This window comes from Anneissia japonica, unplaced genomic scaffold (assembly GCF_011630105.1).
Source record: "Anneissia japonica isolate Jap-2015-1 unplaced genomic scaffold, ASM1163010v1 scaffold585_len4108843_cov191, whole genome shotgun sequence".
NCBI classification, from domain to species: Eukaryota; Metazoa; Echinodermata; class Crinoidea; order Comatulida; family Comatulidae; genus Anneissia; species Anneissia japonica.
Window position 1 is genome coordinate 819,766 of NW_022716829.1, and position 20,894 is coordinate 840,659.

At 31.3% G+C, this 20,894-nt stretch overlaps 1 protein-coding gene across 1 annotated transcript in view; it reads left to right on the plus strand.

Moving 5' to 3' along the window:
* Positions 1–20,894, plus strand: part of LOC117109848 (partitioning defective 3 homolog) — a gene marked incomplete at its 5' end in the record, with an annotated part of 82,273 nt that overhangs the window by 51,260 nt on the left and 10,119 nt on the right. The window contains 9 exons of the mRNA XM_033252292.1: positions 321–524; positions 1,826–2,398; positions 3,198–3,349; positions 4,007–4,103; positions 5,464–5,521; positions 10,579–10,686; positions 13,176–13,232; positions 15,628–15,849; positions 18,971–19,124. Of these exons, the coding sequence (XP_033108183.1) occupies positions 321–524; positions 1,826–2,398; positions 3,198–3,349; positions 4,007–4,103; positions 5,464–5,521; positions 10,579–10,686; positions 13,176–13,232; positions 15,628–15,849; positions 18,971–19,124 (1,625 nt within the window). The remainder of the gene's footprint in view (positions 1–320; positions 525–1,825; positions 2,399–3,197; positions 3,350–4,006; positions 4,104–5,463; positions 5,522–10,578; positions 10,687–13,175; positions 13,233–15,627; positions 15,850–18,970; positions 19,125–20,894) is intronic.

The window sequence follows — 20,894 nt, forward strand, 5'->3', positions numbered from 1 at the left end:
TATTATAGTTGTCTATTTAGAGAGGTGTGGACGTTAACTCACGTCCTAGCACCTTGAGTGAACCCTGTCTGACGTGAACTCTCTCAGATGTGAACTCGCGTCCCTGGCAGTGAATGTGTTAATACCACATCTTTATCATGCATCATGTAATAGAAACGTTCGTTATTGGAAAGGCATTTGTTTTTGATAGAAAACTTTTTAATGATTTTGATAAAAATTTATTAGTGGAACAATTTTAACAAATATTTTCACTTCATTTAAAAATTATAAATTTTATAGCATTCATTAATGATTGATTTTTGTACTGTATTACTTCTTAGCCTATCGAAGAGGCAAGCAACATTGACGAAACCGTAACCAAGAACAAACAAATTTTGAACTTTGACATTGAGTTAAATGATACAGGGTCAGCAGGTCTAGGGGTCAGCGTCAAAGGCAAGACAGCTGGTACCGGAAGTAATGGTGAAACCAAGGACCTGGGCATATTCATCAAATCAGTCATTCATGGAGGAGCTGCTTCCAAGGTAAAGCATATTTATTTTTAATTATTAAATCTTAAGTACATACCGTATCACAAATACAAAATGGACACAAACATAATCGAGTATTGAAATTGACCATTAAGCCAACCACATTCAGCTCAAATTCGGTGTGGGTTCCCATTGAATGTGAATTTTGGTATGAGAGTTTTCAAAAGATGTGTTTTACTTACAAATTACACTTAATCTAGGCATTGTCAGCTTTTATCACTCTGCTTGATACACCACATAGCAGCTGTATAGTGTGCTTAAGCATGCCATATACTGTTACAGGCTGATAATGATTTTCATTTCTTAACTTTGTCAATGTTCATACTGTTTTTTTAAGTGGGATCAGATAAAATTATCTATTTCTTTTTTAATTTTGACACACTACTTAATCACTTTTCAAACATATTTTAATTACATTTTTATTTCATTTTATTACTATTTATTATTATTTGATTATTATTTATTTTTATTTTATTTTATTTTATTTATTTTTTTTATTTTCAGGATGGGAGGCTGAGACCAAATTCGCCCCTAAGGGTCCTTTCGTGTCTGTGCTACCCGGTAACCCGGTACCAGCAACTCTCGTCGTCCACTACAGGGGCTGTCTGTTCCAGTACACTGGGGTCTCGAAGGATGTACAGGATTCTTTATAGTGCACACGAGCCATTGTATACACTGTACATTGTATAAATCTTAAGTACATACCGTATTACAAATACAAAATGGACAGCAACATTATCGAGTATTGAAATTGACCATTAAGCCAACCGCATTCAGCTCAAATTCGGTGTGGGTTCCCATTGAATGTATAAAAATATTTAAATAAATATTAGCAAAGATTCAGAAACATTCATTACAGAAAGGTGAAATAAAAATAATTAAAAATATCTAAACCCTTATAAATAATACATTTACCTAAACATAGACAGCTCAATTTTGGTATGAGAGTTTTCAAAAGATGTGTTTTACTTACAAATTACACTTAATCTAGGCATTGTCAGCTTTTATCACTCTGCTTGATACACCACATAGCAGCTGTATAGTGTGCTTAAGCATGCCATATACTGTTACAGGCTGATAATGATTTTCATTTCTTAACTTTGTCAATGTTCATACTGTTTTTTTAAGTGGGATCAGATAAAATTATCTATTTCTTTTTTAATTTTGACACACTACTTAATCACTTTTCAAACATATTTTAATTACATTTTTATTTCATTTTATTACTATTTATTATTATTTGATTATTATTTATTTTTATTTTATTTTATTTTATTTATTTTTTTTATTTTCAGGATGGGAGGCTGAGACCAAATGACCAGTTACTCTGCATCAATGCTGTATCACTTCTGAACAAATCCAACAGCGAAGCCATGGAGACATTACGTAAAGCTATGTGTGCGCAACAGCCTCCAATTTCAAAGATTCGGTTGATAATTGCACGGAGAACAGACGCATTGAATGACAGTGTTAACGAAACTTCACTTGACACTTCACTTCAATCAAAATCCGCAGAATCCTTGAATGCTGATCGCTTGATTGAAGTAACGAACAAAGATACTGACATGCATGATTCACACATGCAAAGACCTTTGAGTCCATCTCAGCCGGATGAAATCCCCCCGAAAAAAGAGACAAATGATCAAATTCTTGCTCAACCATTGTATAGTACGCCTCTAAGTAAGTCAGTGCCAAATCGTAGTCAATCATACCAGATCGCTACCCAAGCAACACCAAAGTACGTTAAAAACAAATATAAAGAGACAAACTTTCATACAGAATTAATAGAAGATGCACCTACTCTACCCACTGTCACAAATGGAGAAGTGTTCCTCATAGAAGACACAGATTTAGACCTCATACCACCGGTAAGTGTAAAATTCCTTGATGTAAGGGAGGTTTCGGTTAGTGTAACGCATACATCTTCATTTATGATGCATATGCCGGTTGCTATCCGCTAACCTTGTGGACGACACACATATCTCGCTCACTACACGTACGTGAAAAACGCATAGGAAAATATTTTTTTCACATTTTATTATAATTTTATACCCCAATACACATGGGATATTAAAAAAACGTTGGTGCTTAGTGGTGTCAGGATTTTCCTGTAGGCCTAGGCCTAGCTAATATTAGCCAGGCATTTTTGGGTCACGAAATAAGGAGTATTATTCGACTACCGCTTCCAATTTCCAAAACCTTACATACCAAAAATTTAGGACATGCCAAAGTCTAATTTTGAAAAGCATGATGAAAGAAGAAAACAGAATAGCCTATCCCCTAGGCTAGGTCTAAGGCCCGACGCTTAAATTGCAAAAAGCACAGCATTTCTACAAACCGTTACGGAAAGCTAAACGTATGCGTACACATTTTCGTTTATATGCGAAACCTCTCTAATATTGAGAAAACACATCTATAATTTAAGATATAAACATTCAGATTTTTGTTCTTACTATTTTATTTTATAATCTGTTTTCTTTAGTATTGTTCATTGCTTCATTTGTCATATAATTTTGTTAGAAAAACACATTATCTTGTGTCTCTTCCACAAGATAATGTGTTACAACATGTGTTTCCACAGGAAAAGCTTCTTGACAGAATGGAACCAGTTACTTCTTCTACACACTCTCTTAATTTTTTTTGTTTTGTATTTATTCATACCACAAGGTGAGGTCATCATACAGTTCTAGTGTAATGCCAGAAAGTCAAATTCAACTCCGTTCTCAAGAGCAACCACCACCTAGATCCCCGTCACCCCCTCAGTGGGTACTAGATTGGGCCAAAGGCCAATCAGGCACAGACGATTATGAAGAAGAAGAGTAAGTAATAACAAATTTGCAAACCTCATATCAATTGCTGATAGTTTTAACTTTAGTATATTTCACTTAGCATTTTATTATTAATCCATATCTCAAATTCATTTTTGACAATAAAGTTGACTTGAATTTTGTATAGCTTGTGTCTTGTGTCTGTTTAGTAAACAGTTTAACAAGTCATTGTGAATTATTATTAAATGTTCTAATTTGTTAAAGCTATATAATTTGTATTATCAGTTATTGCTATATAATTAGTTATATCTATACTGTATAACATAGTTCTTTAATTAGGTAATTAGTACAATTAGTAAAACTTCTTATTGCTTATAATTTTTTTTTTTTGCTATTTTGTATGATTAGTGACTGCATATAATTATTAAAATTGGTTATTGCTTTTTAATAGTTATTTCTATATAATTAGTTTAATTAGTTATTGTTTATAAGTGTTTAGAAGTATATTAATTAATATAGTTTCTGCTATATAATTAGTATAATTATGTATTATATAATTAGTATTATTTATTGCTATATAAATTATATAATTAGTTATAGCTTTATAATTATTGCTATAATATTAGTTATTACTAGGTATGTGATTAGTGAAATTAATTTTTGTTATATGATTTTCATATAAAATATTTTCTTGATATTTCTTTGCAGTGACAAAAGCCCCGGGTTCACTGATTTTAACCGTGACAGTTTTGCCCGTCGCAGTTTTTCAGAAAGAAAACATGGAGGCTCTTTAGATGCTCAGCAGGTGAGAAACCTGAGGTTGTGATTATGTGTGTGGGCAAAATAAATGTGTTTATAAATTTATTAGTAACTATTTGTTCAATTGATTAAAATTAATCAACTATATTCATAATTATTCCTTAAAATTATTACCGTAAAACACAGGTGGGCAAAGTGCAGCCCGCTAGCGATTTTTTTGCTGCCCGTGAAAATGGATATGTTCTCAAATGGCTGCTAATGGTTAGCAGGATCCGGATCCTGCTAACCGTTAGCTGCCGTGTGTCCATACAAGAAAATCTCGATTCAAAAATATGATGATCGAATCACTGGCCAATAAGAAACTGGAAATTGTAAACACGTACGTGTGATTGGTTGATGATAAAAAGGCGCTCAACTTGTATCCAGATACCGCTAATGGTTAGCGCTAACCGATCGGGCGTTTTCACGCAGGTGCTAACGGTTAGCTCCCGATCCGGATACTAGGACTCTCGTGAGTACCAGGCCAATAAATTAAAAACCCTATGGGTGTGGCCCGCCAAGCAACATTGGCTAGAAAACACCTTGATTTTACTGCCCAACACCAATCATATGTAAAAAGTAACATTAAAACTGAGAATAAATTGGTGTAAAAGCTGTTCTTTGAGGTTTTTGGAAGCACGCAGGAAACATCAAAGTTTGGGTGCGGCCCTCGGTATTAAATCAATAATTCACTTTGGCCCTCTGACCGATTTTTATGCCCACTCGTGCTGTAAAACCTCAAATAGAAGCCCAATGGGCTTAATCTCGAAAAGAAGCCCATCTTCAAAAGAAGCCCATCCAAGGGTCATAATAAAAAAAAGAAGGCCAGAGCTTCTTCTATTCAAGGTTTTTTTTATATAGTATCCATTTTATTCTATTGTTTAGAGAGGTGATTTTACAAGAATATTAATGATAATGGTAGTGGTAGTGGTAATGATTATAATCATGATAGTTATAATGATAATAATAAATACTACACCATGTAGATAGTTTTGAAAGAACTGTTGTTTTTGTTGAAAGTGGCTAAACATTCTGATTGAGTTGCTTCAATCATCGTCAGGAAATTATACATTATTACTATCAATAAAAATAACAATTCTTTTCAGAATTATCTTTGTGGTATACTTCAAACTTTCATTATTTTATTCTAGAAAATTTTTATTTATCTGAATTATGAACATCTAAATAATAAAAATTATAGGTTCATGTTGTAAATATGAATGAAAATTGTATTGATTAGTATTGTACTTTGTGAACATCCATTGCAATGTATATTTCAGAACACTGATCTGTCACCTACTACTCCCCATTTACCAGCTAAAGTAATAAAGTCAAATACAATAAACTATTTATATTTTTTTTTTTAGCTGAACTGGTACAACAAGACTAGATCTGCAAATAAAGAAAAGCAAGACGTGTATGAAGGTAGGAAATGGGTGATTGGATAATAAAGATAGTAAATGCCATCAGATGTAATTTAATTATAATAAGTGAAAGTCTTTTTATGTTTGTTATAAAGCTTATTAAATTTTGAATCTGTTGTTCATCAGTACATATTATATTATTATTTTGAACACTGCTTTTGAAATTAATTATGTTGATGTGAGTTTACTAGAGTGCTTTTTGAAGTGGACATTGAGTGGATGTCTGTGTGACAATGCGTACAAAGTAGGCATCAAGCCGTGCTTGGCGGCTTTAGCATTAGTAGGTGTCTCCTTGAAACCAACCATTTTACTCTCCTTACCTCATCCTTAAGAAAAGTGCTTAAGATGTAGTCCTTCCTGGATAACCAAGAGAATAGAGTGGCATTTTAGAAGAGGAAGAATGTTAGCTGTCGTGGCAATTTAAGTTATTAATAACTGATTGGTTATTAAATTTATTATTAATTTATTGGTGGTGTTATTATTTTGAATAACATTGCAGTATATTCAATGTCACATTCACAAAAACGTAATATTAATCTACTGAATACTATTCTGTAAACCAAAGTATTATTAGTAAAAATTAAAAATTACCATTAATACAGTAGCATTGCTGCCCTCTATCACAACTTGCCAACTATGCAACGAGAAACAAATATATATTATACAAACATACAAACCTATCAACTCAGCATTGCACTTATGAATCGTACAGTTGTCTATACTCTGTAAAACTGTGTAAGGATTGCTAAAACATGCATTATTTATCGAAAATTTTGCAGCATTTTTTTTAATGTGATGTACAAACTGAATTGCATTAGGATGCCATAAGCATTGGATGGATAGTTATATCATTGTTGAACTATTGATTGCCACTTTTCACAGGACTTGGACATATTAACACTGTGACAGCCATATGTATACCTATTCATCATGTTTAGTATTCAATATATACAAGCTTTAGAAATTCTTCGGTTGTGATTAGACTTGCATCTTATTGTGGACTCCACCCATTTTTAAATTCTAAAGCTAAGTTATTTTTAACTTTTTTAAATTTTGATACCACTTTTGGGGAGTGTATACATGATAATGATGTAATTCGCTTTGATAATGGTGGAGATAATACTGTATTAAAAGCCTAATATTCTTAAGTAGTTAATACGTAAGTCATAGACTATGTTGTGTATGGTAACTTTGTATTATTAAAATTAAGATAATTTCTAAAACAGATTGCTTTCAAAAATAATTTTAAAATATAAATGTTCTGTTAATGATTTAAAAAATTAGAAATAAAATTTGAAATCAAAATATTAGTTGAATGAATTATTTAGAATATGATATTTGCAATTTTAAAACATTAAACTTGTAAATGATATTTTGAAATTGTTAAAATAAATAATATTTGATACAACTAATATTTTAAGAAATACTGTAGTATTCAAAATATAAGATTGCTTTAGTAAAAAAATGGTTGAAATATTTTGTTTAGGTACTATGTATATTATCTTCAAGAATTTATTATACCAAAAAGGTAATATTTTTGTAATAATTCCAACAAATGTCCTAGGGGTTTTTATTTCTATACCTTGCTTATCACGCCTTTTGTTCCGTCCTTTCTGTTGATCTTTCATTCATCCATTTCATTAGAATGGATATGTAGAATTGATTATGATCAAATTTGCTATCGTGTGACTGATGAAATTTTTAATTGCGTTTTTTGAGAAAACAATGGGGAAGCCAATGTAAGTGTTCTAATTTACACTCAACGTATCAAAGATGTTATCGCAATCTTTGAGTCAGTAAGAAGTATGAGATGGTGTGTCTCGTCAGGCTCCTGTTAAAAATTGATGCTAGTATAGTATCCAACCCTAGTATAAGAATATGTAAATAACACATATTTCACATCTTCTATAAAGTAATCGAGAATGCTTAAGGTCTTGTATATATTTTAATGGTTTCGTCAACAGTACTTGTTTTGAATTTGCGGAGATCCAAAATAGGATCTAATTTTGAATGGAATTTGAGCTTTGAATTGTCACTGTTGCTGATTCAGATTGTTCCTTTGAGTATTGGAATTAAACTTGTTTGTCTGAGATCTCTGCTGACAAGTTGTGGAAGAACTCAAATAGTGGTATCGTGCCATATAGCCAAAGGAAAAACCCAGGTAGGGATACTAGTACGTGAGTGCGGAACCAGATTAACAAGTGATGAGACCGTTTGCAAGGACGCTTAAGACATTACAGTGCTTTAAGTTCTATCAAGTGTTCTTGATGATTCCGTCACATAAACGGATCTATCCCCGAATTATCGAGTCAAATTCCGGGATGGTCCACCACTTTGTCACGGTAGCCGCAAACTCGGACAAGCCTGCAGTACAGTGCATTCAGCTATGGGCCATTCAAAACTACAGTAGGTTTTTATTGTATTCAGTGTAAAATTTTCTATCGAGTGAATTAAAGATTTAAATGTTAGCAATGTTTATGTGATGTAGATTAATTGTAGTTTCATTTAGGCCAAAACATAAAGAGTACAAAATTTTCCTTATGAACAATAAATTCCAATACACGCAGACTTGATTTAGAATATATCTACCGTATAATCTCACATATAAGACAAGACATAAAATAGTAAATTAAGATTGAAAAACAGGGGTCATCTTATACACGCAGCACATACAAATTTTTAATATTTAAGTTATGTTGGCCTTATGTGCGGATCGTCTGCAACATGCAAATTTCCTACTGAATTGAAGCTACTAACTGTGAGTATGACTGAACGCAATTTTAAATGCGAGGAAATAAGGTATTGATGAACATTTAAAGGCCCATAAAAATGGTAGTTGCTCCATTTTCAGCCAACTAGAAGCAGTTTCGAGACCATAAAGACCAGAGATTAGAAATTTTGCCTGTGAATTATGCCTGGAGATGGACTTATGTCCAACATACAAAAATAGTCCATAAATCATAATCTTCTCAAACTCGGGTGGGGGGGGGGGTGGTCCTTATATGCAGGTCGCCTTATACGTGTGAATATGTGATATAAAGTATTCCAGCTATGGAACACAAAAAAATAGCAATTCAGAAAAGTCATTCATGACGTCAATAAAAAAAAACAAAACTGACTGACCAATGAAAAGTGTGAGGAAATTCCCGATAATTTCCTTATTGTGTCTGTTTGCATTTATTTGAAAAAAAACACCATTGATTTGAGTAGTGGAGGCAGGTGTACCAAGGTGGTACTAACCAAAATATGAAATTTTAGCGAGGGATTTGTCAAGCTTGATTTATAGCTTTAGTCAGGCATTGTTTATTTTTTGCCACAGAATTTACTTATACTAATAGGTGCCATCTACCTTATTTTCTTAAAACATGGCTTAAATTCACCTTTGACTTTGAAGTGTTTACTGGTCATCCCTGAATTCCTCCCGTTTCTGTTCTCTTTTTTGAGGTATTCAATCGGAAACAAACTCAAATGTAACAAGTAAACTCACACTTGCCAATCCATTTTTCTTTCTCAATGTCTACTCGTGTTTTGAACGGGAAATTGTAGGATCAATAATGCTGTATTTCTATATTTTAATGAAGTAGATTCTTGGTTAGCAACAATAGTGGTTGTGTGTGTGAACTATTTAACGATGTAGAAATTTATCTTTTTATTATCGTAATAACCAATTTATGTATTCAGGTGTTCAAAGCAAGATGCAAAAATGTATCACATGTTTTCCTTTTTCAAAAATTGGAACATTTAGAAATAATATGAAATATGAGACAGATGGTGTGAATTTTTTTTGTCAAGAATTTTGCTCCATGTTTTACATAATTAAATTGTCTTTCATAAAAAATTACAGAAAAGCATCTTCAGTTGGCAAAAACAGAATACTAAAACATTAAAATCCAGAAAAAAAAATCTAAAAATTTTCTTAAAATTAGTTTAAAAAAAAAAACCAACAAAAAACATCATCCAATAATAGTACATCACAAGCAATTCATTTTTGTTATTGTCACGTATGGTTTTTAAATACATTTTGGTTTCTATGCATAGCAGTACAATGAACTCAATTGTATTGGACTTAATGAATGTAGAGGTTATTAGTATTAAACTTAATGCTGTTAGTCTGTTTTTGTGGCAGCAGCAAGAAGGGCCAGTGACAATAATTTAATATTTTTACTTGGCCTAGCGTAAATGTATTGTATATTCAACAATGTGTATTGGGTTTATTGCACTACCAATAGATTTTCTTACTTGAGGTGTTTTATTATATTTCATATTCTTTATTGATTTCACATTATAATTTGTAATGTGAAATGATACTATTTTGCATTTAAAAGCCATAGAATCGATTCTTGTAAAGGTTAAATATTTAATGATATGAAAATAAAAGTAATGCGATAAAACTTCCATTTTACAAATCTTTAATTTTAATTACAAAATATAGCATTAAATTAACATTATATGAATGAATAAATACATCATAAAATGTTATTTAGAGAGGAATGGTAAAATTGCTGTTACATATAGCATTTAATTACCATCATATAAATGAATAAATACAACATCATAAAAGGTTCTTTAAAGAGGAAGGGTAAACTTGCTGTATTATCATAAAGTACAGCCCTGTTGGTAAGATTTTCACAACCCCTCTGAGATTGGTAGTAAAGATCAAGCATATTTACACAGTAGCTAGGTAGAGTTAATTTGGTTATGTCTGTACATTTATATTCAGATTCACCAAGCTATGTATTAAAATCATGGTTAATACTGGTGAAAAGAGGATTTTGCTGGACTGAATAAATTGTATTTCATATTTGTAATTTTCCATTAATGTCTATACAGATGAAAAAATATATATAAATGTAATGTTCAAATCTGAACTTGAAACTGTTCTTTTAAGTTCTTACTTCCATTAGTTTTTTTTTAAATTTTTTATTATATATCTAAAATAGTAGTGTGTGGATGGTGTTTAATGTTTATGGTAGTGGTGATAAGAAATGAAGTTGTGTTTGTTATCTGAAAAAAATTGTAATGATACGGTACATTCTCTTTCTCTTTTCATCGTTTCAGCCGTTGGTACAAGAAAGAGAGAAGGAAATTCATCATCAGGTAAAATGGTGAAATCAAACTCAAGTGAATCTTTGCTTGCTGGTACTAATTTGACATCTTATCACCACAGTAAGTCTATTATAAACTAACATAAACATATATATTATATATTATCTACATCTTCTCTCTTTCTCTGGCTTTAGATCCATTTAGAATGATACAATCCAAAACGTGTGGATTCACTGATTCATAGATAATGCTCATTCTTTGATACCATGATTCTTTAATGATTTCCTGATGTTAAGAAGTTTGAATCTTTGATTTCTCTGGTGATAAATTATGACTATATTTTGATTTGGAAATGATGTTTTAGTTGATTTTCACACATTTAGAACAGATTTGTTGGTACACAACCACTTTTGATGCTTTAATACACAAATTGCCTTTTGATGTTAAACCAGTATACAACATTTGTTGCTTCACAAAACTTTTCTGTGATTATTGATCACATCTCTATTTGGAAACCATTTCCATACAACATGCAATCTCTCCTTACAGCCACTATTAATGATTACATACATTCTCTTTAATCTCATAAGATCTTGTAATTGTGATTTACTGCATCGTCCTTAAATAGGATATTACTGAACTCATTGTTACTGAATTATTCTGTCGAATTCCTTCAAGATTCCTTCATCTTATTCCAGCTGTTTCCTATTTATATTTTTCTGTTTTTGTTTCTTATTCTTTTCATCTTATATATCATTACAATTTCTTTCTTTCTTCAATACATTTTCAACATTTTTGAACACGACCATACACTGTAATGCACAAGACACTGTGTCACTTCTTGAAGTTTTCAAGCACATTTTGTTGTCTAAGTTGAGTGTATTTAAGTGCACCCACACATACACAACCCAACACTCACACACCAAGACATACACATAGTTCTGCCAATAGATACCCAAGCAACCACATATAACAATAGACGGATTCGGCGATGGCATCTCATGACCTAACTTTGGTGTTGGATATAAATAATCAACTGGCACAGCAGTGTTTGCATGGAGATGGCTATTGCGGTGGTCCCTTATTATTGCTGTAAAGATCATCATAATTCCCAGTAAACTATACCAAATTGATTGGAAATTAAACTTTAGAATTTTGCCTTAATGGTTTGCTAATGCTGTAAAGGATACTGGCCGCAAACACTGAGATTTTTCAACAAATGTTAGACCTAGGCCCCTGCACATCTAGGGCATGGTTAGGTTTGCATGATGGTCTTCGACCCGTGAACTACGCTAGCTAAGGTTTATGAAGGATCACTTAAATTTCAAAGCATACAATCTAAGGAGAACGCTAGGATAAGTAAATAAACACTATTTTGAACAATCGTATTGCTTTTCCTAGCAATTTATTTCTCACATTAAGAGTGGGTGGTTATTTTCGCAACCATAACATTGTCTTTTCCTATACTATCGCACTGTAATGTTTTTCATGTATACCCCTTCCTCCATGCCCAAGTTAAGACATGACCGGCTGTAAACAAACATCGCCGAATCCGTCTATTCACTAAAATAATAAGTATCAATATCTTCTCTATTATGTAATTATTTATACACCATTAAACATTGCATGTAATCGAAACAGGTAATTGCTATTTACAAAAAGTATTCACACGCAATACATGCTCTTCAAAAATATATTAGGTCCACCTGTCAACATCTGTGGCATCTGTGGATGTTTTAAAAATAATAATTTTTGAATATATAGCATAATTTTAATTATTAAAATGTACTTCACTTTGCCAAGAACAGTAATGATGAATTACATATTTTTTAAAATTCTTAGTATGCAATTTTTAAGTTCAATTTCAGTAAATCTCTCCATAGCAAAATTAGAATCTAAAAGATTTTTTTTTTTATTGCCAGCCTAAAGATTTGCCATGGTGCTGAAAAATAGAAATAATAAAAGTTATAGAAACAAGACATGATGAAGATGGCTGGAAAATGATTTCCGAATTATAAATAGAGTATAATTATTTAAAATGAATAGTGTTGAAAATCGTTATTTACAGTTAACCATTGGACATACACATCACCATAACACATGATAACCTATGTTTACCTTTATTGTTAGGCTGGATACCTTTATTGTTAGGCTGGCAAATATAACACTTCTTTAAAATCTAACTAATTAATTAAATCCATTGATGTGACCATGATAAACAGCATACATAATTATAATTGCCAGTCATATTGTTCATTATTAATGGAAACCGACCTGCCCTTCTTATTTCTACAATGTACCATAATTTCATGAAAGTGAGCTTTCATTTCATTTTAATGCCTTATCCATTTTATAATGCTGAATTGGCTACATTGTGAATGGATTGATGCAATATTGTAGCCTCATTTATATACCTAATCCTGCTGACTGTTCAAATATAAACATCCTGGATTTTTGCTCGAACGATTGGCTGGGTGGCCAAAATATCTCGATGAGCCCCATTGACAGTTTCATTTATTGTATGCAAATTTATGACATGAAGATGCGGAAATTCTTGTTTGATTTCTTTTTGAAATTCTGACGATATCTTTCTTTACCCATCTCTGTAGCAGCATATGAAGATTACTACCCAAAGCTCAAACCCAAATCTAAATCATTTGCCTTCCGTAAGAAACTTCAACAGCACTCTACCTGCATGCATATGTAACAAATGTTTCCACTTCTCTCCAGTTGTTTCTGGAAATACAAACAGCATTTTGAAAAATATAAGACAAATCATAAATGAAATTAAGTAAAAACAATGTAAATTTATAAAACAGTGTATTTAAAAAAAAATTGTCTCCTAAGTTTTGTATATAAATAAGCAACATGGAAACATTTGTTGACACATTTTGACACTATGAGAAACATATTGTCAAAATTCATTTCATTTTCCATTGCATGTATAAGTTTATATATTGCATGAATTTATGTATCTATTTGTATGCATGAATTTATTTCAGTTTTGAGTGAATATAAAATATGAGTTTATATAATATATCAATTTCTCCCTTTTATTCATTCAATTAGATTTTAGATTCTACTTCCTTCTTGCTTGGATTTCTTTGCCTAATCAAAGATTTGTCATATATAACATTTCTAGGCATTATTAATATTATTTTATTATTATTATTATTATTATTATTATTATTATTATTATTATTATTATTATTATTTATTGTTATTATTATTATTATTGTTATTATTATTTTGTTGTTGTTTCCTATGTAAAAAAAATGTTTTCTACAAATGACAATAAAATATACTGAATACTGAATACAAATGTTGTCATTAGTACTAGAAATTGATACATATTTAGAATGTCAGCCTGTCACACATTTGGGTTTTAAAGCATTATGCATTCATGTTTATTTAGGAATAGATGATACCAGCCTAATTTGACCTTACAAGGTCTTTGTGTCAATCAAATGTGAAACATAATAATAGTTGTCTATTGTGTTGTATTGCTTTCATATATTAAGGTCTGTTCTGCATAGAAAGTATCAAGTATTAAGTTTACACCACAATCAGAAATAAAGCAAATTTGATGTAGAGGCGACATGTCAGATAGTATCTAAATTATCCCAGAATGCAATTAAAATTTTTAATGTTCCATTGTAAATAATGTAATTGTATTTCTAAAAGAGAGAAAACAAAAATTCATCAGTAACATCTTAAATTTTAGCGGGTATTTTCTCTTTCTGATAATAAATGGACTAGTCAAAAACTGCTGAGGTAATGATAGTACAATTACAAGTGAGCAAGCAATTATTCTGCTCGCTAATTTTAAATATAATAATATATATATTCACTTCAATGTTTCCAAGATGTAAATAATTGAGTTGGAATGACATTAGTGCTTGCCTGCATGATTCCACAATATAAAACTATATATACATGTGGTATATTATGTATATAAGTCAATATAATAAAAAATAATATATGATATGCATATACATCATGCTGTCTCTATAAATATATTTTCATCTTATATACAACCCCTAACATTTACTAAAAAAAACTAACAATCATTACATTTTATTTCTGGACATTTCAATGGATGGTGTAAGTGTGTCTGTTGATCATATGTTTTGTTGATCAGAGTTTATCTTCAAAAAGTAATTTCTTTATTTGTTATTGATTTAGTAATAATAATTTAGTGATTGATTTAATTTTGAAATATTGCTTGATTAATAAATGTCGATTGATGATTAATTGGTTGGATGTTGGTTGATAGAATATTGATTATTTTTTAATAATCATTACAATAGAAAACAGTTTTTGTGTTTTAACCTATACTAGTGTACAACATATTATCAACTCTGACGGCTGTTTTTATTTGGGGTTTGTGTTTTTCCCTTTTATTAAAGCTTAAGCTGTACATCTGTTCATTCTAAACTAGTCTTTGAAATATAGTAGTATATAGTATTAATATAATAGAGTTTAAAATTGAAATTTCTGATTTTGGCAATAATAGTAAAACCATAAGCTGAATTCATCTTACTCTGTACTGCAGTATATATATTTTTTAAATGGATGTAAAATTGGTTTTAATTTTAGGTAAATTTACATTATCCTTTACTTTAATTAATATTTCTAACAAATCTTGGTTTCTATTTTATTTTTTCATAAGCTTTTCATCTTTTATGATTTGGTTGAAAGGAATTCATTTGTTGAAATTCTTCTTATATTTCAAATTCAATTTTATAAGTTACATATATCATTCTATTCAAATGTAATAATAGTAACTCATTCTTCTTAATTCATGCTTCTGATAAGGGAACATGTGAGGCAATTTTATGTTCAATTGTGTAAAACTATTTGTCTGATTGCAGTGTTCTTACATTTATAGTAGAAAAATTTGTAAATATAAAACAAAATTTGATTGGTGATAATGTAGCTTGTGATTGAAGTAGAAGATATAGATTTCTATGATAAAAAGAACCACCCCTTTTAAATTACTGAGTAAAACAATCATAATAAGATATTTATTTTAAGCAAAACATTTTTTTTTTGTAACAGTGTCTCCCTCTGAAAGGAAAGATTTAGGTCCAGGACTTGGCATGAAAAAATCCAGTTCCTTCGAGAGCCTTCAAGCAGCCGTTGCCGATTACACAAACGACAGCAAAGGCAGATCATCCCGCACTTCCGCCAAAGTGATTCGTGGAAGAGTGTGTAACGAGAGCTTCCGTGCCGCTGTTGATCGATCCTACGGAGATACACTTGATAGGAAGGATGTCAAAGGTTAGTTATTTTGATTTAATATGGAAGAATTCACGGTGACAAAATGAATAGTTTATTGACCGGTAGAGGTTTATTTTGCTGATGTCTGACAGGTAGTTAATTTTCTATTAATAATTATAGAAATAATGGCTAGGGTTAAAGTACCGTACTACATTGTGCACATGCATAATTATTTCTCTGTTAATATTTGGATTATATTGGCCCACCACGAGCAGCTGGCAAATTTTAAACATATGGCACCAGGGAATAGCACTATCATGACCTGTGAGCATGAAATAGTAGCTATTCATATTGATAATATTGGAGTTTTAATTTAACAATCAAAAATTTATTTTGGAGTTATTGGATCCATTCTTGGCATTGGTTTGCGATGGAGAAGTACATAACTGTGATGCATTCACTTGATATGCTGATCCTTTGCCATATCGTAATATTTCATAGTTTGTATTCTGTCTTAGAATGTATATAATCGTGCTGTCTTTTTATATTGTATTGATGAAAAGAATTGCGATGTAACTCAATTATTACAGGCCCTACCATAAATATGTGCGAAACAAGCCAGTCATTTGCTGATGTTTCAACATAACCTTATTTTCTTATTTTCTTTAATCTCCCAATTAATGATTGTTGAAGACCCCCAACCTCAGAGGTAAAAATATTGAACTCAAATGCATTTGCCATCTAATTCTTCATTAGAAAAGATTGGCACCTTTCCAATTTACCATCATATAACTATAATAATAATAATAATTTTTATTATTTATGTATAATATTTCAGTGTTGATACCTTGAATGCCATAGGCATCAATGCACTTCATACCATTTAATTTAATTGAACATCCATTCTTTTCAGTGCCTGGCGAGTTATTTCTGGTAATTTTTCAGCATGAAAAAAACAAAGACAATCTGAATAGTGCTTTGCCCAAGGACAATAGTCAAATGTGATTACAATAGAAACCCTGTAAACAAGAGCTTGCTAAACATGTATCAATACAATCTTTGATAAAATCTATGTATTATTGTTTGTATGTATAGGGTATATATTATTTTTATTTTTTTAAATTATTATTATTATTAGTGTTAATTATTTACTACGTCAAATTTGTGCATAAAAATTAATGATGCATCAAGACAATGCAGATAAAACTAATGAGCCAGCAGTTCGACTCAATTATTTGTTTAAAATAATTAAATATTGATGGTCAGAATAATATGATAGTGCAGTGAACTCATGTGATGGCAGGGCTTGATTTAGTACTAGTCCGTCATACAATGTCTAGTAAAAACTCCTCTGGGCCAGTAAACCTACCTTATTACTAGCCAGCGGGCCAGTGATCAGTTATAAACTATTGCTTCAAGTATGCTAGGCCAAGAACATAATGTTACTGATGTAAATGTAGCCAATGATATACAGTTAACTAGCCTAGTCACCAAAGAAAGTTAAACTATGGATGGTTATGTCACAAAGTAAGTGACCTGTGCTGCAGTATTTAGTACTTGTATACAGATACTGTTGGTACAGTATGATTAATAATAATAAATAGAATAATAATAATAATAATAATAATAATAATAATAATGATAATAATAATAATAGATAAGGTGCAAATAAGATAAGATAGAATAATAATAATAATAATAATAATAATAATAATAATAATAATAATAGATATGCTACAAATAAGATAAGATAGAATAATAGATAATAATAATAATAATAATATTAACAACATTATTAATAATAATAGATAAGGTGCAAATAAGAGAAGATAGAATAATAGATAATAATACATGTAATAATAATAATAATAATAATAATATTAATAATAATAGATATGTACAAATAAACAATGTCTCTAAGCACCAAGTTGAAGTAAACAAAAGACAATTTGAAATTAATAAAAAAGCAGAATGAAGATGCAAGAGATTTGAAGGACAGAGAAAAAAAGAGAACAGACAATCTTAAGATAACCAAAAATATGAAAACTACAAAAACAGACTAATGCAGGAACCAAAACCATTGCATCATTTTCTTGCAATTAGAGACCCATTGTTAAAACAGTGGTCAGCAAGATATTGACTAATGGTTATGGAATATAACAAAAAAATACAGATGAAAAAAAAAGAAGATTACTTACGGTACTTGGTGTAATGCGGGCATCGCTTGAGGTCTATTTTTAGCTCCAGTAATCTGCACTGTTGAAATGACATCTAGTCATGTTTCCTTTATGATAGTAACTTTTCAAGTGATCTATCATTATTCACTGAATATTATGCAATACCATAAGAAAAAAACAAAATGTGTACTAATAGGCAATTCCAAGGCTGTATACCGCTTGGCCTCATACAAGAGCATTCAAGCGGTAATCAGAGGGATTTGGGGTTTGAATCTCGGTCTGGACAATGTTTTTTTTTTTTTTCTTCAAGTAATTATTTTTTAATGTAGTGTGCATAAAAAATATATTATTAATTTTTAGTAAATTTTCATATATATTATTACTGTTTTGAAAGTTATTCTTTAGTTAATTTAAATAATGATGAAAACAAATTTGCTATCTTAATAACAAGTCTTACATATGTATGTATTTTTTATATTTACCTAAACAATGTTGGGAATTACTGCAATGAATGAAGACCACAGAATTAAATCCTAATAAGTTGATCACTATCATCAGCCTGTATTTGAATATTATCAGACTGACTCACATGTTGTCTTGCATAATCAATATAATACCTCTATGTGTTACAGTATTATTTGTATGCAAATGTTGTAGCGATCGAAAGAAAAGTCTTTGTATTTGAAATTTTGGAATGATTGCTTGATTTGAAAGTGGTATGTTCATTAATTGTGTCTGTCAAGATGTGTCAGGAGAACAAAGATCCAATTCATCATATGTATGAAGATATTCACAATCCTGGAGTACAGAGGCATTACAGTGATGTGTCATATTTACCTTTACTCATTCATTTGTTGCTCACATGTAGAAGTTTGTATCACAGATTTGAATCAATATTCCATGGTCACATTTTATGTTACTGATGTTAATTCAAGATTCTCTTAAAATAATGACATTTGTACCATCTTTGAAATGCTTTCCTTTTTGCATTTTTTCTCGAAAAGAAAATGGCGGTTTGAAAATGATGGCCAAGTCTGACGGTGCCCTCGACAATGGCTATATTGGTGATCCTTCTGAAAAACCCATGCGTTCTTCCAAGAAAAAAACAAAAGACAGGAGAAAAACTGGAGTTCTCAAAGGGCTTGGTTCCATGTTTCGGTAAGTTGAAGCTAAAACATTGACTGTTTTTGTCTCAGCAAATTCAGGTAGAGCACAGCACGCAGTAGGAAATTTTTATCAATCTCTAATGGAAAAAAAAAAAGAATTTAAAACTCATAGAATGGAAAAAAAAATGTTTGGGTTTGTTGCACTTAATGGATTGCCAACATTTTGCCTACATTTTCTTTGGAATTATTTGTAGTGCTGCCCTCAGTGATAATTCTCAACATGCCTTTACATTAGTGCCTCTCCCAAGTACTAGGGAGTGCTGTTCTTGAATAAGCATCACACTAACCATGATTTTGTTTTACTAACTGCCACTTTGGAATAATCGTTGCCAAGTTTATTATAGATGTACTCTAATAAACGTCACAGTGCTTAATAGAAAGTACATACGTAACATACTTTGGTGTTTCGTATCATCGGAACACACTGCATTTGATAGTCGTCGGCCGATGCGATCCTATGAAGAATGCAACGCCACGACGCGCCCGCAATGGATCGTTTTTAATGACGATCAGTTCAGACTGCTACTATCAGCAGACCGGCGTTGCATCATCTAGTGCTCACAGGGAACGGAGTTGGATTCGTTTTACGACGGTCGTAAAAATAAATAAATAAATAAATGCAAATATTGCAAGTCAGCATAGCACTACAATAGACTTGTGTCTTCCGCCAAAGGTACTAGAAACACAAGATAGAGCACTGGCATAGCAAAAATGAGGCGGAAATTACGTCATCGCCCTCCTTTTTTTTTTTTATTAATGCAAGTTTATCTATACTTGCTTCAGACGTACAGGGTGCCCTTCTGTTTGCTAAGTAAATCCACACTTTTCGCTAATGATGGAAACTTTATCACTAATTGGAGTCCAGTCATACAATTCTCAAGATTCAGTATAATTTTTTTGTCTGAAAAAACTCAGAAATACGTTCCACTGGCAGTGTTACAAGTGTCAATAACATGTGTCTGTCATTTTATTCTTTTGGTTTATTTATGCCTATTTGTTTGTATCTTATGGATGGCAACAATTTCGCAAAATGAGGCTATGTATTAACCATTACAGTTATGTAAGTTTGCCAAAAGTTTTTTAGATCCAGCTGTACATGGCGCCCCAATGTTTGTATTCCCACCATGCATTTCGGTGGAACAGTTTTTTTCTGCGGCGAACTCTATCTTGTGTTTCTAGTATCTTTGCTTCCTCTGTTTCTCCTTTCATGAGTTCCAGGTCAAAGATTGCTGTGTGATAATATTTTGAAATTCAATGTATGCACAAAATCCAGCCCATGCTGCAGTATTCCTCTCTATACTTAACTCTTATTGAAGAGTAAAACCTCAAATTGAAGCCCTGGGCTGCGTCTTTTTTTGTTATTGCAAAATTTGGATGGGCTTCTTTTTGAAGCTACATTTGCAAAGTAAAGAGGGGCTTCTTTTCAAAATGAATGCTGTCAATTTTGGGAATTACTACTATAAAACAATAAATTGGGCCACTGTAACATCAATCTGTGTCGTGGAGCATATTATCCGGCATTAAATCACCCAAACTACTGTATAAACCAAGCATGTTTTTAATTGTTTTTGTTTCCTTGAAATTCATGTACAGTATATGATCTGTACTATCCTTCAAAAAAAGCCGATGCTATATTGAGATGGGCCTTTTTTCAAGGCTACTTTTGCAAACTAAAGAGGAGGCTTTAATTTTAAATGGGCTTCTTTTTGAGATTAAGCCCATTGGGCTTCTATTCTAGGTTTTAAGCATATACCCTTGCTCC